A 24,189-nucleotide genomic window follows, 5' to 3' on the forward strand; every position below is an offset into this window, starting at 1 on the left:
ATATGCATCTTCCTCTATACACAACAGGCATTAAAGTCAAGTTTCCCAGAAAATTGAAGAGCATTGCCCAGTAAACAGGAAGGTGTCATCTGACTAAGAGCAGCCCTAAGGTAGAAAAGGTATTAAAAAGAAAAATTTCCACTGAAGTAGTATCCGGCTGCATATATTGTGCTACTCATGTACTATGCAGAAGGGATGCAACTAAGCTGGTAGGGGAAGTGATTTTTGGTGTTGGAGTTTTAAAACTCCTTTCCTCTTAACAGCCCTTAACTGCACACTCATCTCAGCTGGTGTCTGTTTCATATCCACAAGCTGTGTACCCAAGCTTTGATGGATATAGAGGGTCTTGGAGCAAGTGAGGCAGTGCAGCCTCCTCCCATGGGGTGTCAGCCTGAGCTCCAAGGCAGCTCTGCATTCATCTGTGCTCAGCATGGGACTCATCTTCTGGACCTGGATCCAGAGGTGTCCATCACACACCAGACTCTCTCAGAGGAGTCTCCCATGTTGGAGTGTAGGTGAATGACAGTAGTTTTAGTGAGCAAGTAAAAGAAGTAGTTTTATATTTTGCTTTACACATAATAAGAGAACAAGTCCTAGAGCCTCCCTCCACTCCCTTCCTGTGTCACCCACACTGGAGTGCTGAGGGCCTACACCTTCTGCCATGCTGTCCCTTATTTCTTGCCGTGAAGGACCGTAGAACTGATGAAACTCCAGAGCCGCTGGCTGTCAAAAGCAGAAGTTCATTCACTGCTGAAGATTTTCCAGAAGCATACTAGTAAATTCTGACATGTTAATGTGTAAAGGTTCAAGGAAAAATATGTTCACCATCAGAATTATTTTCCTAATTTTGGATGTGGTACAGCAGCTATGATTGATGCCTTTTCTTGGTCTTAAAATCAAGAGGCATACACGGTCAGAAGGGGAAAAGGGATTTTACCTTGGTATTTATTCTTAAGGATCCTTAGGTGTACACGTCCAGGTCATATGCATCGAGATGTACCCCACCGAGTCTTTCCCTGTGTCTCTGTGTCTCTCTTCTTCCCGTGTCTCCTAATCCCCCCCAACATTGGGTATAACATTATAGGCTTTACTAATTAGCATATCTATCAAAGATTCCCCAATGAGAGGTTCAAGTGAGCCCCCCCTCCCCAAGGAACCTTCCCCTGGATGGTTCTATCTTAGTTTACAGAATATTTTCTGGAGAGGACCTTGGGGTCTGGGGCACACTGATCCCTAGCTACGAAGCTTCTAAAATGTTTAGTCTCTTAGCTTAACAAACAAGTCCAAGAATGTAGGCAAAAAGCACTAGGAATACAGAAGTTGTAAAAGGTATAACAGGGGTATAACAAGGGTATAAAAGAAAAGGCAAAAATCTTCATGGCATCATGATGAAGTTGCAGCATACTTCCATTTAGGACGTCAGACACATTTAAAAACCTCCCACCTAGAAGAAAAGTCAGTGGTTTTAATTACATTAACAGACTCCCAGATTACTGTTATCACTGCGACTCATTACACAGTGTGTAGTAGAAATAGTAGGTCAAACATTTCCGTCTTTAGATCCACTGCTTTACTCCCTAAAATGTGAACTAACCATTAAATGTTTCAAAACCGTAGATAATTATCTACTCTCCTGCACTGTCACATATCCCCAAAAAAATCAAAGCTGTTTGTATTAAGTAATTAATTTTCACAATACCCGTATGATACAGCTACAATTAACCCCATTGCACATATGGGGATCAGAGCTGGGGAAAAGAGCCCAGCAATCATAGGAATTAAGGACTGGTAAATCCTCATGGGTCCTCAATTCCTCCAGCTGTCACACACCACTCAGACATAGGTCAATGCTACAAAGACTTAGAGTTTTTTGTTTCTGGTAAGTTCTTTCCTGGCATTCTGCTTCTGATATTCACTGGCTTGAGTGAGGGGATTGGATGTGGACTGTTGGGCATATACATATGTTTCCTTTTTTTGTGTGTTCTTTAACCAAACAAAATGTCAGTAACACAGGAATCTTCTCTACACTATGCTTACAGTTGAGATTCTTTTGTAACAGCAACAAATCCTGAAATAATTTTCAGGGACTTAAATATGAGTAACAATTTCATAACTGTTTCTTCTAACATAATGAGAAAGATTTATTCTTGTTCTTAAGGGATAATGTTTTTATATCCAGTATGATTTTTCTAATTAACTTTGTTTTTTGTTTGAGTATTAGCTTTTAATACTAAAAGCTGATGCCTGTTAGGTAATGTGCGATATCATTCCTTTAAGATGAAAAACCAGAAGATAGAGTACCATCCCTCAGTTACACGCTTTTCTTGTCATGCTACACTTTCTACATTATCTACAGCATTATAAAGTACTCTTGTGAAACAGATCTCTCGAAGTTATAGCCTACAATAGTAGAGTAAAAAAATTATGGCCCAGAGTTGCTGGAGACTGATTTTATCACTTTCTACTCTGACACAGAAAGATGTAGTGAGTCAGCTACTCCAATGGACTCCCACTTTACATGCAGCCCTCGGAGGAACATTTAAATGGGCACTGTGTAATTTCAGGGAGTTTTATAATCTTACCAGTGGAGGGGGTTGTGGTAGCAAATTTTACTACTCATTATGACTTCCCACACAGATATGCAAGGGGAAGAGTAAGTTGCACATCATCTGCAGTAGAATGTGAGCTTTTACCACCTGTTTGTAAAAGCCAAGTATGTAATTTTGAACTTCCTTAGTTCCTGTTTCCTATTACATCATTTTTATCCTACCAGCTACATAATTTAAAATCAAGGTGAAACCATGAGTTTTCCTAACATTCTTCCCCAATCTATCAAACAAGATAAGCTATTTAAGCAGCAGCTTATCTAATAAATAAGCAGGATCTATTTAAGATAACAGGATTGATTGTAAGTTTTAAGTTATAAATCAGCATTTTATACACAGGATTTTACATCAGTTACCGCAAACAGTGCCTCCTTCTGACAGATTAGGTTGTATTCACAAATATTAGGTTACTTATGGGGTGGAGAAAGTTTTTTGTTCATGGCACAAGAAAGCAGACCCAAATTTACATGACCCTAGATATAGAAAGGAAGAAATCAAAAAAACAAAATGCGGTTTGGTTTGCCCAAACCTTGCACCTGTTTGAGGCATTTGGCTTGTTATCGTGCTTCAAGTACATCCCATCATTTCTGCAAGTGCAAAGACAATGGAAATTGTAAATACCTGCTCAGGCTTTTAATTCATGAAAGGGGTGAAAACTTTGTATGAAACCCAAGGCAAAAAGGGTACTTAAGAAAATATATAAACATACAGGTATTACTGCTGCATGTGAAATCTGTAGGAAAGGAAGTGCTGAGTTTCAGCTTTGGCCGCAGGCTCTGTGGTGTCACACCAACAGGGAATGCAAGTCTAAAGAGGATGAAGAGAGTCTGAATCATTCTCCTATTCTTCAATATGTTGCACAAGTACCTGATGTGTCACTCACCTCGGGCCTCTGCCTCTTGCCCAGTTTGTTGAAGTTCCATTGACTTCCCAAACATTCCCTCAATCTTCTTGTTAGAGAGGGAGCAAGATCAGGTCTTGTAGGCAGCAAGTGGCTCAAGGCTGTCATTCCAACCAGATTCACTTTCTGTGAAAATGGATACCAGGCAACAAAGACTAAAGCAAAACTGGGGTTTTCCCCCTGGGACAAATGGTCCAGTGCCAGGGCTGACCAGTGCATCTAGGCACAGTCCTGTACCATCACACCCCCCTGTATGTTCAATTTAAACATCAGATTTAAATGTAAGCACTTGAAGGACAATCTGATTCCAGAAAAAGTTCTTATGCCTAAATGTTTGTTACAGTGCAGATAACTGTAACACGCGTCTCAAACAACGAGGCCCATGGAAAAGAAATATATATGGACTGATTCTTGATAGATGTTTCAGAGAGATGTTTATTTCTCCAGCTGCGTGGCCGGAGGTCTGCCAAGGAACTGAGACAATCACAGGACCCGAGGGTCCTTGCCCGCACAGGGGAACACAAAACAACCAATGGGGAAGGAGGCTGACCAGGGGCGAGGGAAACCCCGTGTCTCTCCCCAAGGGCCCCTCTTCCAGGACCACATGGCAGAGGGAGGGACCCCGACATTTCACCTGTTTATTTTTAACAAAAGAGATTTAAAACTTAACATTGAAAACAACAAGGACAGTTTCAAAACATAACAAGCCACCCTCCTGTGGAAGGTATCTTTTCAGCTTTATACCGGCTAGCGCTTGTATTTCAATGCCTTAGAAAGCCTCGAGCAGCCTTGAGAGGTAGCACGGGCGATCTAGCATTTTAGTAGCTCTGCAATCGGTACCTGAATCAGCTGCAGAGCAAATACCATCAGCAGAAGCAAAGAGGGAGAAATATAGCTCCCTGCTCGCTCAATTCCCTGCAGTTAGAAGCTTTCAAATGAGACAGACAACCAGAGATGTTCACAGGAAAGTAGCTGAGCTGAGAGAGAGCGCGGAGCCTCCCCTCGACCATCTTTTATTAGGAGAAGGGGAAAGGGGAGGACTGGGGGCGGACCCGGGGTGACCGGCCAATCAGACACTGCTGAAGAGTCTGAGTTACATTTGGCTTTGCCCGCGCTTGGAACAAAGGAGCTTGGAGCACATGGGCAGGAGCACGTGTCTTTGGGAGGGGGAGGGGAAGCTCAGAACAGGCAGCAACACCCTCCTGAGTCTTTAAAGGTCCAAACAGATTCTGTGGAACATCTTAAGGAAGACAGGACTCTCTGGGCATGCTTTGTGGGGAAACTGAGGCAGGAGAGGGTTTAATTTCTTCCCTCTCCCTTTTCCTTCCCCCCTCAGCATCGGAGAGGAGTTGTAGGGAAAGGGAATTGTATAGGGAAACCATGGGGTGAAAAATGGATTAGGAATAAACTGGGGATGGGGTAAATTTAGGAAAGGGCTCATACTGGGTATAAGGTAAACGGGAAAGTAGGTTGTGGGTGGGGAAGTTGCTGGGATGGATATTGTTTATAATTTTGCGCATAACGGCTGCCTTTGACTGGAATACCTCCAGGCCCAGTAACATTTGCTGCTTGTAAACCCTTCTTTCCTTGAACTATATCAAATTGTACAACTTCCCCATCTCCTACACTTTGCAGGTAATTTTTAGGGTTATTCCTTTTAATGGCAGTTCTATGGATGAATAAGTCTTCCCCTGTATCATCTCATGTTATAAATCCATAGTTGTTTTTACATTGTACCATTTCACAGTTCCTGTGATTTTGTTGCTACAACTTCTCCTATCGCATGCTTGAGTGTTTGTCGTGGCTGCTTGTCCCACGTGGCTGCTGCCTCGCCATCTCCAATGTCCCGGCCAGGCCCCTGCGTTGCGGCTGCTCCGCGCCCTCTGAGCGGCGCTGCTCCAGCACGTGTCTGGGCTCTGCGCGGCCCCGCGTTGCCATCGCCGCCGGCCTCTGCCCATGCGCCGCCCATCTTGGTCAGGCGTTCACGGGGCTCGCTCCACCACGCGCTGCGTGGGGCCAGACAGGCACTGCCGGGTCACCCCGCTCCCGCCGCACCTCGCTCTGCTGCCGACACTGCAGCTCGCACCGCTCTGCCCGCGCGCAGGAACTGCCTCGCTACTGCTCACAGAGCGCTCGGTCCATGTGGCCTGGGTCACACAGACTCTGAGGCATGCTTCCCTTCGCCAAGACACAGCTGACATTGCTCAACAGTCTCGGTAATTAAATAATATTCACGAAAATAATCTTCCATCGGCACATATTTTGACTCCAGTATTAACTGTGTCCAAACAGTATTCCAAAAGTCTTTGGTAAGAATTAAATCCCAAGAAACATAGAAAAAGTTCTTAAACAACCATGCCAGGAAGTGTTTCAGTTCTTTTTGAGCTTGAATCAAGCTAAAATTTACAAATCGTTGTTCAAGAATCTTTTCAAGTTTAAGATAAATGTCCATATGCAGCTCGGAGAGCCAAGAGTCTTTCCACAGTTCCTCCATAATTTAGAGAGAATATCCAAACCAAGGTGAGAAGAGAAAGATCTAGAGTGGTTTTTACTCATGAATTTTCTGTCCTTAGGGATCGGTGTCTTGCCAGCATTTCTCTACCATTTGTTACAGTGGGGATACTGCAACACGCGTATCAAACAACGAGGCCAGTGGAAAAGAAATATATAAGGACCGATTCTTGATAGATGTTTCAGAGAGATGTTTATTTCTCCAGCCGCATGGCCGGAGGTCTGCCGAGGAACTGCTCAATCACGGGACCCGAGGGTTCTTGCCCGTTCAAAACAACCAATGGGGAAGGAGGCTGACCAGGGGCGAGGGAAACCCCATGTCTCCCCCCCAGGGCCCCTCTCCCAGGACCCCACGGCAGGGGGAGGGCCCCAACATAAATGGACCAATTTGTTAACACATTCTTCACACACTTAATGGGTATATAAGGCAATTATAAACATAATTGAAATTCAAAACAAAATTCAAATCCATATTCTTTGCTCAGTCTGATCATGGCAATTCATGCGTAAAATCATAGACTCATAAGATGGTTTGATTTGGAAGGTATCTTTGAAGTTCGTCTAATTCCAACCTCACTGCTGTGGTCAAGGACATCTTTCACTAGATTATGTGGCTAAAGGCCCTGTCTAACTGATTATATCTGAATTTTTTAGCTTATTTTAGCAATGAAAAAAAGAAAAAGTAGATGAATACTAATTAAAGCTACAAGAGTGGACATCATATGTCTCTGACTGCAGCTGCTAGAAATGCAGTGAATGTTCCAATTGTTTCCACTAAAAAGTTATTCACACAAAGCAGGACAATCCTTCCTCTGAAGTGGAAATGGAAAAGAAAAACTGAAACAAATGACAAACCTAACCCAAAAACAATAGCCCCAAACCACCTGCCTCTTCTAAAATTAATATTGAACATACTTCTACAAAGATATGTCACAATTCACTTACTGGAGCTGTGCCCTGCACACAAAGCTCTGGCTAAAGCTCTATGGCTTAGGTTTAGAGCCGTTCAGAATAGCTATAAAAATGGCCTTTTCTGGACCTAAAAGAATTGATGCGCAAATCAGCATAACTTCTCCCTCTTGTTGTGGCATCATTGTCTTACCTGGGACATAGCTTTTATTCAGATGGAATATTTTGAGGCAGCTGCTGGAGGGTGTATGTCTCTAGCTATTTGGAATGCTCTTACTTATCTTACATGTTTGGAAGGTTATTAAATTATATAAATATTTGCATCTCTGAAGCAGTGCCATCATTTTACAGATAAGACACATTTTGTCCTGCTGTCTGTGTTCCCTGGTTTAACCTCTAGACTATAGGAATTTTCAGAGCACTCCCTGTCAGTGATATCAACGGGAAATTAAACCAACCAGTACTCCTTGGCTGGAATACTAAATTAAGCAAATTCTTGTAAAAGGCCTATATATACACTGGAAGGCACAGAAAATTCTCTAATTTTTCTAGTTTATGGTCATGTCTCATACATAGTGTAAACTCAGTGGTACTGACCGCAGAGTAATGTCCTAGAGATCTGTTAATAGTACAGAATGCTTTGCTGAACCTAAAATTAAATTCCCGGTTTGTCAAAATTCAAACCCAGCTTCTATTTCCCAGGATATTTTTCATTCATTTATGAAATTTATGGTGAAAATATAGTCATAGTTTTAGTCTTACAAAATATAAATACCAAACTACCCCACTTCCACAATTTCATTTTCAATTAATAAATTACAATGCCATTACGGAAGGAAAATGTTAATTCATTTTTTACATAATACAGTGGATTTTTTTCAATTAGTGCCAGACAGAATTTCTAAGAAAAGGATAAGAAAGTTGTTATCACACTGGAGTCTTCTCTTTTCTCTTATTTATTACCCTGAGAAAACCCTTCAGGAGCATAATGTAAAATCCTTAATCAAGATGCCATCTTTGATTATTTGCTGGGAAAGACAGGAGCACCATCTTCTTTCTGTGTTGACTATGTCACTTCTCCTACCTTTTATTATTACTTGCCTAATTTGCATACATACATGAAGGCACAGGCTGCAATCACAGCCTTTTTGTGCCAAGTCTTTTACAAGCAAAATAGAAATGTGTCTTTGCAAAAGTTCCTGCAACTTCTTTTATAGTAAAAGGACAGAAATAGGTGTGATTCAACTAATCTTAAAATAGGTATGTTAAATTACTCCCTCAAATTACCTGTTTCTCTCCTCTGGCTATAAAAGGAGACTGGTTGATTAGCTTACGTAGAGACACCCACAGCACAGATTTCAGCACTTAGATAAGATTATTTTCACCCTTAGCCACAGATTTCCAAGGCTTCTTCCACCTCACAGCCATAACTCAGGTTACAGATGATTTATTCCCTGCCCTTCGAATATAGCCTAACATATCATTACAAGATAACTGTTTCCTGCTGGTATAGAAAGCTTGGTGAAATAAGGTTTGTTAGAAAGCTAATATATAAATCATGCAAGACACACTCCCCAGGGCAGAGCTATTATTACCTCTAGCTGGTAAGAGTATATATACATATGTTCTAATGAATTAATATTGACTTCTTAATTAACAACTGTTATTTAAACCAACATCTAACTGTCATCTATAGATCTCAGGATACTTAAATCCTAATTTTTAAGATGTTCTGCATCCCATAGTCACTATGAAATCCTGACCACCTGTATTCTCAAGGACTCATCACTCCCTGCAGCATGTCTGTAATCCATAATGATTTGCCAAGCAGAACACTGGGATATAATCCACCATCCATAAGTTTGTTTTTTTTTTTTAAGAAAGTCTTAAATGTAGTCCCCACACAAAAATACAGTTGCCCCTTCCTGAAATCATAATAATTTAGCTTCTACTAGACGCCAGTCTTTCATTTTGAATGCTGCTGACACTTTATTATCACCTTGGTTATGTAACAAATTCTTTATTGCGGAATTACCTGCTAAATATGAAAGTAAGATAGAAGAGGCTGAGATAAATGAAAATCACAATAAATGATCTTGTTACTGGGGAGCCCCTCCAACACCTGGATACAGGCATGCTGCATGCTCCTTCATATAATCCCTCACTCCCTTCCGCATTTTAGATCCATAGATCATCCCTTAACTGGTGATTCACAGCCTTCAACAAAGATGCCTGTGCCCTTTCTTTTAGGAGCTTAACTATTTAAAAAATGTAAAAAGCAGCTTTTAGAAAAACAGGAAGATGACAGCAGAAAAGAGCCGATGACACCAAGTTAGGCAGGAGTGTTGATCTGCTGGAGGGTAGAAAGGCTCCACAAAGCGATCTATTCAGGCTGGATCAATGGACTTCAACTGCATTGAAGTTGTGAGGTGGGAGTTCCTCTTTTCTCCCAGGTAACAAGTGGTAGCACAAACAGAATGGCTTCAAGTTGAGCCAGGGGAGGTTCAGATTGTATATTAGGAAAAAATTTTTCACAGAAAGGTTTGCCAAGCACTGGAAGAGTCTGCCCAGGGAACTGGTTGAGTCATTACCCCTGGAGATATTTAAAAGACACGTGGATGTGGCACTGAGGGACATGATTTAGTGGTGGACTTGGGTCATCTCAGGGGGCTTTCCCAAACTAAATGATTCTATGAAAACATTCCGTTTTCTACCTCTTGCTTAGCTAACATAAATCCAGCACATGAGCCTCTTTTGCAGAATCTTTTAGTGTTTTCTAGACCCCTTTTCAGTGTGTCCTATTGCCTCTGATATATCCTTCCTCAAGGGAATATGAGTTGTTAGAGCTGCCAGTTACACATGATACTGCTCTGAATTCACACTGAATTCAAATGATGCAGGACAAACTTTCAGTTTATCTATCATATCTCTAGAAAGACAATACACCTGTTGTCATGGTTTGACACTGGCCCCACACCAGGCACCCACAAGAGCCACTCGCTCACTCTCCCGTGCCACAGCTGGGCAGAGGAGAGAAAACGGAAAAAAAAATAATGAACGCTTCATGAGTGAGATATGGACCGGGAGAAGCACTTCAAAGGTGAAACAGGCTCAACTTAAGTTGCAAAGTGAATTTACTACTAACAGAATCAGAGGAGGATAATGAGAAGTAAAACAAGACCTTAGAACACCTTCCCTCCCCCAAGCCCCTCCCTCCTTCCCACAGATAGCTCAGGGAGACAGGGCATGGGGGTCTGGTCAGTTCATCACCAAGATTTCCTTCCGCTGCTCCGGGAGAGGAGTCCTCCCCTGTGAGGCTGTGGGGTCCCTCCCATGGGAGACAGTTCTCTGTGAACTTCCCTGGTGTGGGTCCGCTCTCAGGAGCAGCAGCCACACTGCCCCTGCTGCAGCCTGAGCCCCTCCCACGGGCACACAGCCCTCCCAAAACTGCTGTGCCTTGGCTCTCTCCTTCCACAGGGTCCAGTGCTCCGAGGCCAGGCTGCTCCAGCCTGGGAGCAGGGCCCTCTCTCTCCACCGGGTCTCCCACTGGATCACAGCCTCCTCCAGGCATCCACCCGCTCTGGCACGGACACCTCCCCCACGGGCTGTGGGTGGATCTCTGCATCCCCCGTGGATCCCCAGGGGCTGTGGGTGGATCTCTGCATCCCCCATGGACCCAGGGGCTGCAGGGGCACAGCTGCTTCACCATGGGCTGCACCACGGCCTGCAGAGGCACCTCGGCTCCGGCGCCTGGAGCACCTCCTGCCCCTCCTTCTCCACTGACCTTGGTGCCGCCAGGTTGTTTTCCCTCACATGTTCTCACCTCCTCCTCTTCTCTGACTAGAATCCAAAATCCTGTGACTTTGTTTTGATTTTCTTCTTAAATCTGTCATCACAGAGGCGTTACCAACCTCTCTCATTGGCCCAGTTTTGGCCAGCAGCATTTCCATCTTCAGAGCCATCAGAGATTGGCTCTGCTGGACATGGTGGGAAGCTTCCAGCAGCTTCCTCACAGGAGCCATCTTTCTGGCCCCCTGCTACCCAAAATCAGGCTGTGCCAAACCAATACACCCATTCTTCAATCTTAACCTGCTTAAATCTGCTGCACCAACATTCCAGGCACTTGAAGCTCACAGGAATTTACAGCTCCATGAACCACTAGGACAAACCCTGGTTTTGGCTCTGATGACAAACTTCAAGGAGCTTTGCTGATAAAACAGTTGTCTCCTGCACAGAATTCTGGGTACATTTTCTGGTTTTTTTTCCTCTTGTGATATATATATAAAATTTTTATATGGTAGTTTGTAGCAGTCAATTGTCAAGATTTGCATAATTTGTTTCAAGCTGTCCATTTTTATCACCTTTTTGGCACTCAGTGAAGAGGTAATATTAGATCTTATTGCAGACTTTAAGCTGTGATATGTTATTTAGTTTGCCCATTTTGATATCCTATTTTCAAGTACCTTTCTATTGAAACTTTAGTGTTCCAGACTGAACAAAAAAATTAATAAAAACCAAACCTATACTAATAAGCAGTGACTTCTGAAAATTTAGGGTCTGAAATCAAGAAACCAGGGTTGAATATGCCTCATGTAGTGAGTCGCAAATCTGCTTTTAAGAAAGTTCGAAAACCCAGTTCCTGAATGTTGAAAATACACGTTCTTTGGCAGAGCAACACTCATGCAGACCCTCCAGGGCTAAAATAAGCCTACTTGGAAAGTGCAAAGACAACATTTTTCAAGCATGAACTCATTCAGTGCATAATCATTTTCATATTTAAATTTTTGAAGAGACTTGTTTTAGTTTTGAAATATTATGTTTAGCATATTTATATTTAGAATAAATTGGGATGTTATATTTCTAAAGGAGAAACCATAATTTTAAAATTCCTTGATCAAAAAGTTCAGGATGTTTTCTCCCTCAGTGTGACTTTTGATTGAAGGTGCACATTTCTGAGATGAATCCTTTATCTTAAACTCGCCTTTTGACATTTTGAATTAGCCTCACGGAAAGAATTATATAAAACTACCTCTCTACCCATACACAGATTCAGTGATGATAAAAGCAAGATGTCTTATTAATTTCCTTTTACGAAGGATCCTGTTGTGGTAGCTAAATCCACTTTACACCCCCCAAGTTGCCCTAAAAGTGGTCTCTCCTTACAACACTGTGCTAGAAAGTTCTCTCTTTGTCTGGATCCTGCTGGTCGCTGGTCCTCTCCCCCCTCCCATCCCTTTTCCCATTGGCCCCTGTTATGTCATTCAACCTTGCCTCTGCCCCCTAGCCCTCAGACTATAGGTTTTGGATGCTCTGCCCGCCTTTGGGAGTTTTTGGGATAAAACTGGTGCAGGCTTTTGGTTTGGCGGTTCTTCTTGCCTCTGCTCTCTTCGGGTGTGTTGACATTAAACACCTCCGAATAGCACGCAGAGAACGTTCGTGCACAGACTGTGTGTGTGAGCGGCTGTTCGCGACCACCTGCGAAGGTGAGATTGTGTACACACGTAGGTGCCAGGAGAATGCCACCTAAGCGGTCCATGAGAGACCCAGTAGGGACAAATGTGGCATCAATCCACTGAAGCCCTCACTTCATTAGGATCCTAACATAAATATAGTCTCTTATCACTGATTTGTTCTATAAACCATGGTTCATTTCTCAGACTTGCTGAAATTTGAGACAATAGAATAACTGACCTGCGTGGGATCAGCAGAAAGTTTTCCTAAATGATTAATGCTTTGTTAAAACAAACAGAATCTATTTTTGTAGTGTTTATTTCTGTTTCTAAACTCATTGCTAGTTGCCTAAGAGCCTTGTATAGTCAGAGAATTCATATCTGAAAAGAATTCTGTTCTTTGGAAATTTGTGTGAGCAAATATTAATTTGTTGTGTTTATATAGGTCTGTAGCTGACATTCCATATATTTATTCCAAATATTAATTCAGGCAGCAAAATTCTCTGAGTAAAGTACGGGAGATTACAATAGGACACCACATAATTTTTCATCAGTGCAGAAAAGAAGGAAAGTGTTGTCTGGGTGGAATTTATCTTCTGAATTGGTGTGAATGACTCTCCAATGTTTAGAGCAGTACTGGATTTTAAAGGAATCTCAAGACTGAACCTTACATCAGAGTGAAGGCAGCAAGAATCACCATGTGGGGAAATTTAAGGCACGTAAGTGAACCTGGAAAAATAGAGAGCTTTGTGAAGGCCAGATCACACTGGGGTGGTAGGTCTGAAACAGCTGCATGGCTGATTTAACGCCAAAGCTGAAGTTCATCCTTGGGCCCAAGCAGCAGGAATGCTGTGTTGGCTCTCTGCATATGAACAGTTGGATTCTGTCTCAGCCAGGCCTTCAGGTGGCCACTGATGTTGAAGTTTTGTGTTTCAGACTCACTGTCCAGGGGAAGAGACTCATGGCATGTGCTGGTGCTTGCAGACCCTTCCCAGTTTTGGCTTTCTACACTGACCAGGTCTCAGTTTTGGGTTGGGATGCTGTTCAGCATCTCCAACATTGTGGGGTCTACACCATTTTCATCTGAGTGATCTGCCCCAGCTTCTGGAGGGGGAAAGTGAGGGTTTCCAGCTTAGCTGACAGTCTACCATGGAAATTCTTGTAGCCACAAATACTCTTCAGCTTCCATCCTTTGAGGCATTTATGAAAGGTGTTGACTGGAAGACGGTTGAGACATGCACACAAGTATCACATCAGTCAGAAAGATCTTCTATTTACTCCTTTTCATTATTTTTTTCTCTGTTTCTTTCTCATTTTCTCTTGGAATATCATGGAATTAGTTCTCTTTAGATTGTGAATCAACAATTCTTAAAATGTCTGACCATAGGATCATAGAATGGTTTGGGTTGGAAGGGACCTAAAGATCACCTTGTTCCAACCCATTTCCAATGGGCAGGGACACCTTCCACTAGACCAGGTTGCTCAGGGCCCCATCCACCCTGATCTTGAATGTTTCCAGGGATGGGGTCATCTCTTATGACCTCACAGCTGAAGTTTTCTAAGACAATTTGTCTCCAAAACATCTTCTCTCACAGTGAAGTCCCTTCTGGATAAAATTTGTATTTATAAGGTATGCTTTATTTTATATAGAAAATGCATATTTATTTTCAGATTACTTTTAATAAGCTTTGAAAACAAACCCATGTGTTTCCTAAAGCATAAATTTCTACCCCTTTTTCTCATACTTCAAAAACAGTAACCTTACCTTCACTTAATGGAGGAAGAAATTACCTTTCAAAAAGTTATTGAAACTAATGACTGCAATTTCATACTGTTCCACAAGTCATGGTGCTGTTTCTCCTTGCTCTAATGAGCAACTAACTGCAACTGTTTGTTTTGACTCCATTAAGAAGCCATTTACAAGAAAAGGTTTCTGTTTAATAATCGAAGCAGAATTCCATCACTGGGAACTGCTCTGAGATAGTCAAACATTAACGAGGAGATTAAGATCAACCCTTGTTTATTAAAAACAGGCAAAACCAGTTAATTATGGAGCATATCAGAAATGCAAAAACCCCTTCAAATTATGTCTTAGGTGCAAGGTAGCCACAAACTTAATTTAATTAAATATAATTTAATTTATAGGAAAAGGAGTTCAGTGTGGATTATCATGAACTTATATAGTTCAGACAGAGGTGACAGCAATGTTCTTTGCTTTAGGGACATGGGTTAGTGGTGGACTTTATTGTGTTAGGTTAATGGTGGGACACAATCTTAGAGATCTTTTCTAACCTAAATGATTATATTTATACATGATTTTCTGATGGTCCCACTTTTTTATTTTTCTTTGCATACCACAATTGAAATTGTGCTTCTTCTTGTCACCTAAAGTCAGGTATTCCATTTTATGACAAAGCATAAGGTTGTGGGTACATGAAACACCTTTACATCACCAATAAAAAGAGTTAATGTGTAATGGCAATCACAGCTACTTTTTCCTGACTTGTCTGGAAAAATATTGTATCTTATCTCCCCTGCCTTTTATGAGAAAAATTAAGAAAGAACCACATTCCTGGCTGTCCTTGGCTTTCTGGACTTTTAAACAATAACCCAATTTAATTGACTAAAATTAGATGGAAGACTTCTACACTCTAATAAAGATTAGCATAGCTGGTGATAATTTTTTCTTACACACTTTGTATTACTTGTAATTACATTTTCAGGTCAAGTTTTCAAAAACATTTGTCTATTTAGAGTGTTGAGAATTGGTAATGTGGTACTTCTGGGTGGAGTAAAAAGGAGATCAGGACACAACAGTCCTGAGTAATTTCTTTAGTTATATGCCATGCAAAATACTTTTTTTTCTTAATGTTCACCCAGCAAAACAATTTCCTTGGCCTGTAAGGTAAACAAGTAGGCAAGCTGGTAGCAAACAAGTATCCCTGGTGGCACTACATGGGAGTGAGGCATAGTGGGTTGAAAACTTACAAAAAAACCCAATTGCAACTTTCACTACTAAAGAATATTCTCTCTCAAAACAGTCATGCATTCAAGTGGTGTGTAGACTACTGCAAAACACTGCAGATGAAATGGAAATTTATATTCTTTCTGAGACTGGGTTTATCAGGCATCTTCAACAATGTAATTCACCCTCATATCCTCTGTTGGCAATAATGCTGCCAAGATTTATCCCATGCATACCATGTTCTTTAACTAGTCTTCTTCTGTACTGCTCTGGTCTCCATTTTCCCCTCTTTCATACAGTGCAGAAAATGAAGATAAAACAGCTAATCCTAACTGTTTCTTAGCAGTGCTCTTTCTCCCAGTGTTTTGAGGAATGATCTTGCATGCTTAAGGGAAAAAAAAAAATGTTTTAAATACAGGTTTTTAAGAAAAACTCCTGCAGTCTTTCAGCTTGTGCCTGTAGCCTGGAAATCAGTGAATGACTGCATATTTATTACTTCTATGAATCCTTGCCCCAAAATTTATACAGTAGCTTAAAATCTTATGGAAGACACTTAGTGGGTCATATGACAACTCAGCCAAGGAGCTAATTATACAAATTATAATTGTGAGATGGCATATTCACCTTCCCTGCTCCTCTAGCTGTTCGTGCTTGGATCCCACAGGCTCAGCCCACTGTATGCTGCAGGCAGATACCATCACATGGTGATGTTAACAAGCCAAGCTGCTGAGGAGCATCCGAGGCCAAAGCCCCATAAATCCACTCAGAAAGGCATTTCTAGAGTTTAACTTCAGGATATGTCTGCACTAACGCAGCCCTGTAGGAGGGGTGCTGAGGGCAATGGAGTTTGTGCTGTTACAAGCTGAACATGAATGAGCAGAGAGCATAATTTGTTCTTCACAAGCCCAAATCAGGCTTCAGTCATGGTATCTATTAAAAGCAGGAGGCTAAATTTTGTGGGGGTACAAAACCTGCATGACAGCAACTGAAGACTGTACACAACAAGCCTTGTTCCCTCTCTCCTTTTCATTGCTCAAAAATGAGGACCTTAATCTGGAATATAAGTCCTACGAGGAGCAGCTGAGGGAGCTGGGGTGGTTTGGTCTGAAGAAAAGACTCGGGGAGACCTTATCATTCTCTACAGCACCCTGAAAGGAGGTGAGGGTCAGTCTCTTCTCCCTGACAAGTTGTGATAGAACAATGGGAAATTACCTCAAATTGAGTCAGGGGTGTTTCAGGTTGAATATAAGGAAAAAATTTCTTCCCTGGAAGAGTGCGTAAGCATTGGAACAAGCTCCCTGGGGAAGTGGTGGGGTCACCATCCCTGGAAGTGTTCAAAAAACAAGTAGAAGTGTCACTCCACTGCATGGTTTAGTGGGCATGGTGGTATTCGGACCTAAGGTTGGACTTGATCTTGGAGGTCTTTTCCAAAATTTATGATTGCATGATTCTGTGAAAATTCACCAGCCACCAGTCTTGTCTTGTCCATAAGGAAACACACCTTGTTAAAAATGCTCAGGAGTATGAATGAAATGTATATGTTTTTATGAATATATTTATGTTCACAGCATATTCCTGTTCATGCACCCTGACTCAATGCAAGCTAACAGTCAGCCTTTGAGGACATGAGTGACCACACCACAGGGGCTCCTGGGCTCCAACACAGCTCTCCTGTGATTTGATTAAGCCACACAGCCCATTGTCTTCCTAAATTGTAGACAAGATGTGGACAAACTGTGGACCACGTGGTAGGTCACCAAGGCTTCCCATGCAACCTGCCAGTCCTGTGCCATGGATGGAGTTCTAGTACACCTAGTTGGTCACCACCAAGGGACTACCCAGTCAGACTTCAGCTATCCCTCTGTTGAATTATTGAAAACTGCAGGTTTTTTGCCTCTGTTGCGGAAAACATCTAGTGGGAAGAAAACATTGCTAATGCTGTCAGTTTCCAAGGTTTTATTGTAAATCCTGCACATTTAATAAAAATAAAAAGCCATGTGCATTGGAAGATAAATACTGCCTCTTTTTTATTTTATATACTTACATATTTTATACATTTTATTACTGCATATATTCACAGTTTTTACTTTATGAATTTACATAATAATTTCCAAAATATATTCTCAGTTTTCAGAGATCCTACAAACCTGATAATGGAAAGATTAAAAATACTTCCTTTAAACCAAACTCATGAATTCCACTTATTTTATAGTGGTTCTTGCTGGTGAGGTAGGAGTTTATTCACTATTTTAAATCACCCTTGTTTTGTTGTAATGCTATTTTAATAGGAGTGTCTTATTGAAACATGCACAGCAATTTAATTAGCCCTATTCCAGCTATCTGCATACTGAGAGAGATCAGTGGCATGAAAAAAACCCACATTATGGCCTGTGTACTTTTAAGTTCAGTCCCATTAAATAATGCTCTCTTGCAGATGTATGAAATCAATTAGGAAGTACTTGCAAAGATAGCCAAGGAGAAACTGTTTAAAGCCTTAATGGCTTAAATATCCCTTGTCTTGATGTTAGCCCTATAAAGCTATTAGAGCCCAGTCTGGATTGCATTAGCACTATGAAAGTCAACTGCTAATCCTGTAACTGCACTGCCAGCCTCGCCTCTCTCCTGCCCATGTGTCTGCGTGAATTTTTTCTAGAAGAGGTGAAAGAATCTTCAGTATTTTCTTGATGCTGAAGGTGTATGAAGGAAAAGAAAATATTTTTTCTGGAAAAAAAGTAAGTATAAATCAGTTTCTTCCAAACAGGAGTAGTTTGGCTTTTTTATTGTTTGTTATTGAGTAGTTTTTGCCCCAAGAAAGTAAAATTCTAGCTGTCTTCAAAGGAGGTTATTTCATTAGTATAAGACTACTTATGCCTGAAACTGCTGTAATTTAAGGACATTTCCAGAGATCAAAAGAACTCCAGGGGATTCTGGATATGCCAAGTCAAATTACACTGAAATATGTTGTAAAATAAATTTGTTTCTTCCATGAGGATTTTTCACAACGAGATGTTTTTCCAAGTCTAGACTAAATTATTTATATATTCATTGATTTTCCAAGGAAATTTATTTATTCAGCTTTTGAATTTGGGATTTTTTTTCAGGTGATTCCCTCAGATTTTGGTATAACTATTTGTGTTTTATAAAACTTGTCTAATAATTTTACCTTTTAATTGAATCAGACTTCCAAATTGAACAATACTTTTTTTATTATTATTTATAAAAGAAAAAATAAATAAAAAGAGAACCTTACATACATAACATAATTTTAAACTGAAAAATTGTCAGCAAGGAGCCACATATAAGAGAGATGCTTTCAGATAAGAGGGTGAGAATTTCCTTTCCTTTTCTGACAGACACAAGCCCAATACCAGACACAAACCCTTACCAGAACAAAGATGAACAACTACTGATTATAAGAGAAAACCAGGTCTGGATCCCAATCCAGGCTCACCTGTTCCCCACACAGACTCTCCTTCTCCATCCTACCCCAGCTGTGGTCATGTCACATTCCTCTGGCACCTTCTTACCTGCCTGTCCTGCAACCGTAGCAAACAGCCTGTGGGGAATCCTGGATGGGATCTTCAGTCCAGCTCTTATCTGGTAATACCTGGAGAGAAAGGATTAAAAATTACACACCGTTAGAGACGTGACCTCTTGATCCAACCTAAAATTCTGTGAGAGCACATCCTGGGCATCTGCACTCAAAAGTGCTCAAGAGAACAGGCATGCTCAGGATCTTTTCTTCTGCTTTTTAGCATTAATTAAAGTGGGTTTAATCTGGCCCCTCCTATTTTACACCAGGCAGAGTGGACATTATGGCCTGATGTGTGAATAATGAGGAAGAATTGTGAAAAGCACCTGGCCTCCTGTAAGAGAGAGATGTAGAGAAACATCTATGAATAAAAAGCAGTGAGATCATACAAGGAATCACAAAAATTTAATACAAAACAAAAAAAGAAAAAAAAGAGGAAACGTCAGTGAAAAGACAACAAAAGTGCTAATCTCATATCTAGGAACATTCAAATTATACATAGTAGTTATCATTCTGCTGTTCCATGTCGAGTCTACCTTATCAAGAAAATGTTAGCATTAATCATTTGCCCAGAGAAGGTGTGGAGTCTCCCTCACTGGAGATATTCCAGAACTGTCTGAACACAATCCTGTGCCATGTGCTCTGGGGTGACCCTGCATGAGCAGGCAGGTTGGATCAGATGTCTCACTGTGGTCCTTTCTATTCTGTGATTCTGTTAATCATCTCTAAACCAGTTGTATTCTGGTTGGTTGTTATCCCATAGGGGATCCCTGCGTTAGATGAAGGAAGATAGAAAAAGAAAACATCAGCAATTTCACTGGTTTAAATTAGATATAGAATCACAGAATATCCTGAGTTGGAAGAGACCCAAAAGGATCATCAAGTCCAACTTCTGGCCCTGCACAGGACACCCCAAAAACCCCACTATGTGTCTGAGAGCGTTGTCTGTCCAAACATTTCTTGAACTCCAGGAGGCTTGGTGCTGTGACCATTTCCCTGGGAGCCTGTTCCAGTGCCCAAAACATGAGCTCAGTCTAAACAAAGGAAAAAACTCATCCTAGTCTTCCTTCATCACCACTTCCATGGATGAGAAAAACGAGGCAGTGTTCAGTACAGTATCCAATCCAGGACGTTGTATCTCAGGATACCTCCAGCTCTTTGCAGACCTCCCACTGACCTCCTGTAACACCATGTTAGTGCGTCTCCCTTTTTCTGAATTTTCCCTCCTTTGGTCTCTTTGTTTATAAATTCCTCTGACCCACTACTATCTGCAGATAGGTTTGGCCCAATTTTTGTCCCAGTCTCTAAATGCAAAAGTCTCTTCCAATCTAAACCATTCTATTGATGCCTTGAAGTGGCTACCTGAAAGCAGAGGCTAGACAAGATTAAGAGAATAAAAGCATGTATTTATTTGAAGGGCCTTCAAAGGTACACCTTGGGCAGTCAAAAGGCTCTACCCAAGATGGACGCTGGGTCACAGGTTTTTCGCACTTTTATAAGTTTTGTCCATTTGCATACCAGGGTTAATTCTCCAATTATAATTTCAAGTAATGACGTAATTAACCCAAGTTTTCTCCCCCTGTCCAGAGGCTCAGTTTACTTATTTCAGGGCCTGAGACAACAAGGTGTCCTTGAGTTCAGGTCCAGAGAGCGCTTGTTATGCCTAACCAAAATGTGAGAACAGTAGCTAACAGGCTATATGAAGTTTCAGAGTTACACACTAGGCAGTACAGGATCTGGAAAATATAAAAGCTAAAACCTAAGGCATCACTATAACTGTAAGAAAACACCAAATTTTCTGTGAACTCCTGTGAACAACATCTCACACAGGCTACACTTACCAATAAAAACTTTGCTAGATGTGTAATAATGAATGAACTAGATCTGTCTTTCTGAGGTTAAAAGCTGAAGAAAGGAGTTTGATGGGGAGAAAACAAAACAAAACCAAACAAAACAAAAAAAGCACCACTCCAGAGGCAATTGTTCCATGTCCTTCACAGCTGAAAGCCCACGTTACTCTGCCTGCTCCAACTGGCAGCTCCTTCCCAACTGGGATATAATTCCAGCACAACCTTTAACATTTCTAAGTATCTGTTTCAGTCAAGATCTTGGGCATGAAAACTCTCTGTTTACATTTTAGTTTTCAGAGAAGAAAATAAAAGCAGTTCATATTCTAAATACACACAGTATCTAGTTAAACATAACAGCAACCAAATCTAAGCTACCTGATCTTTTTCTCCCTTATGCTGTTCTTGCACTATGCAGGAGTTTTTAATTGATGGTATTGATCCTGATTTTTTCTAAAGCAATTGCAAGAATTATGCCTTAGGACCCTTTGAATTCTCATTACATTTTTATGCAATGCAATTTTTTAATTGACAAAAATACCCTATGTGGACTATTCATAAAGTCTAATAACTTCCAAATAAGAGCAATAGGGTGTTAAAGTGGTATTACACATTAGTGTAACAGGACACTCCTCCATATGCAGATATTGAAGATTTACCATGTGCCCATTCCACTAGATCAGTTCCAAAGAATAATATTCTGTAATTGTCTGGCCACTTCTTTTTAGATTTTTGCTGCTCAAAATTGTGGTGGGTTTTCCTTGGCTAACAGCCAAATTCCCAACCACATGCTCTCTCCCTCCCCCTCATCAGCAGAACAGCAGGAGAAAATAGGCTGAAAAATAGGATGGGATAAAGACAGGGAAATCGCTTACCAGTTACTGCCACTGGCAAAATTGATTCAACTTTGAGGAAATTAATTCAATTTATTCACAATTTGGTAGTAAGAGACAAACTCAGACATTAAAATAAAACCTCTCTTCAGCCCACTCCCTTTCTCCCAGGCTTGGCTTCACTTTTTCAGACTCCTCCCAAGCAGCTCAGGGGGATGGGAATGGGAGTTAGTGTCAGTCCATAAAAGCACCTCTCAGCTGGTCCCTCCTCTTCACACATTCCCTGCTCCAGTGCAGATGCTTCCACAGGCTGCAGTTCCTTCAGGGAGTATCTAACTGGGTACCTACTACCACACTATGATAATGTCAGCCTTCCCTCATTGTGTGTCTCATGTTCAGAAACATCCCAAGCAGCCCTTAATATTTCCATTAGGAAACTGATTTCCAGTGGCTTGGCTGGTGCTTCTGATTAAGCCACTGTCATGGTTTAGCATAGTTTGGTTTTTTAGTTAAAGAGGGCTCCATCAGCCACGGAAGTGATTCTTTTGCAAAGAGGTGCTTACAGCTTCCTCTAGACCCAATAGAACCAATCAACTGGCTAGTTTGAATATTGGCAACTTTTTTAAGCCACTTGAGAAGCTTGACATGCCTCTGTGATCCACATTTAAGAACAAATCAACCCTGGGAAATCTCTCTTGCTTCCCAGACAGGTAACTGGGGGCCCTCAGCGCGGCCCAGAAGGGCCAGGCCCTGCTCAGCGTGGCCTGGCCGGGTCAGCTGCAGTGCGGCTTGGCTTGGCTGAAGATCTCAGCTGCTTCTGCTCGCTGGACACCCGGCGCAAACCCCTCAGTGCGAGCCAGGCCACACGGGAGACAGCCACCCCAGAGCTGCATGGCCCTGTTCCATCCACAGCCCTGCTCTGTGCGGGTGGCCCCGCAGCTCAGCCAGCCCCTCCCTGTGTGGCTGCCGAAATAAAATGCTACACCGAAATGAGCTCTGGCCACCACCTGGCAGAAATTAGGTGACCAACAGCAAAAGGCGAATTCCAGCTGCAAGGCCCGGGTGAGATTAACTCTGTTAGTGCTGTAAGATTCTCCAGAATAGATGAAGTCTGCAGACATCAATCCTCTCCTGAGTCAGAGGAAGAGGAAAGGTGAAGGTACGTGAAGAAAACACCATAAAGACACCAAAGTCAGTAAAGAAGGAGGAGCTGAAGCCCCGACAGAGGAGAAAGAGGAGATGCTTCAAACCTAGAAGCTGCTATTCTCTTGTAAAGCTATGGTGATGGACTGTGATACATCAGGGCACCCGTTGTAATTTCATGAAAGCATGGGGGGATGGAGAGTTCAAACTGCAATTGTGAGCAAAAGCACCTGTGCTGAAATAAGCAAATGTTGAAGTAGCTGTGATTTGATGAGAAGCTTGAACAGAGAGAGATGAAAGTGATGAAGACCCTTGGTCCCAGGGAAGAAGAAGACATCTGTACCTAGAAATGTAGATGCTCCCAGAGATAGGTGAAGAGAACCTTTGCTTCTGAACAGGTCAACCTTAAAATGGTACCCCAGTAGCTCAAGATTGAACCCTCAAAAGCAGTTGTGGGGAAAGCTGTAAGTTGAGGGAAGGAACTCTCACATGTGAGCAGAGAACCAACCTGGGCAGCTACCTTGCTGTGACATTGAAGCCATGAGAGAACTGTTTCTTGTGGAGATGTCTCCATAGCATGAGCAAGAGAGACTCCTCTCCCTAAGTGAATGGAAAAAGAGATTATTATAGAGGTGGTAAACTGACTGGTAAAAAATCTCAAGAGTTGTCTTTTTATGTTGTCAGTGGGAGAAGGAAGAAAGGTGGGGGAGGAGAAGTGTTCTGAAGGTTTAGTCTGATTTTTTTTTTTTCTTTCGTTTAGGTCTGTTAATAAACTTCTTTATATTCTTTTAAGTTTTGTGCCTGCTTTGTTTTCTCCTAATTCTTATCTCACAGAAGCAAAATAAGTAAGTAATGGATATTTTGAACCAAACCACTACACTTAATTGGTGTTTCTGCCCAGGATATGAACTGAACCCGCTACAGCCACCTAAAGCTGGGGAGATTATACAGAGGCACCCAGGATGACACTTTCATATAATGGAATCATGGAATCATGGAATGGTTTGAGTTGGAAGGGACCTTAAAGCCCATCTCATTCCACCCCCTGCCATGGGCAGGGACACCTTCCACTAGACTGGGTTCCTCAGAGCTCCATCCAACCTGGCCTTGGACACTTCCAGGGGTGGGGCATCCAAAACCTTTCTGGGTAATGATGGCCAGGCAGTCAAAATTCTCAGAAGACTCAGAGACCTTCAGCTCCTAAGAGGATGCTGGGCAGACCTTTTTTCCTCATTGCCCAGACAACACTGCCTTGGATATCAGAAACACATGAAGATACCTCAGTCCTGGTGACTTCATAACAAGGTTAGCTCCAACCTTCCTTATGTCCTTTGCCAAATGGACTAGGTGCTGGGACATAAAAGAAATAGGTCTTCATCTTATTTAAACCTTTCCCTATTCATCCCCTAAATTTTGGTAAATTCATTTGGATGGCAGAGATATTATAGGGGTCACAAAGAGTTATCTTCCTGTGTACCCACTAAACTGAACT

The 24,189-nt window shown here is 41.7% G+C and overlaps 1 protein-coding gene across 8 annotated transcripts in view; it reads right to left on the bottom strand.

The window, feature by feature from the left end:
• Nucleotides 1-24,189, bottom strand: part of FAM135B (family with sequence similarity 135 member B) — a 271,218-nt gene that overhangs the window by 92,396 nt on the left and 154,633 nt on the right. For 7 of the 8 annotated variants that reach the window (XM_032134040.1, XM_032134030.1, XM_032134049.1 and 4 more), the window contains one exon: nt 18,870-18,949. In XM_032134040.1, coding sequence (XP_031989931.1) covers nt 18,870-18,949 — 80 coding nt within the window. Of the gene's footprint in view, nt 1-3,489; nt 3,634-18,869; nt 18,951-24,189 lie in introns of those variants that run through there. The other variant, XM_032134060.1, reaches the window with a different exon arrangement.

This window comes from Corvus moneduloides, chromosome 1, assembly GCF_009650955.1.
Source record: "Corvus moneduloides isolate bCorMon1 chromosome 1, bCorMon1.pri, whole genome shotgun sequence".
NCBI classification, from domain to species: Eukaryota; Metazoa; Chordata; class Aves; order Passeriformes; family Corvidae; genus Corvus; species Corvus moneduloides.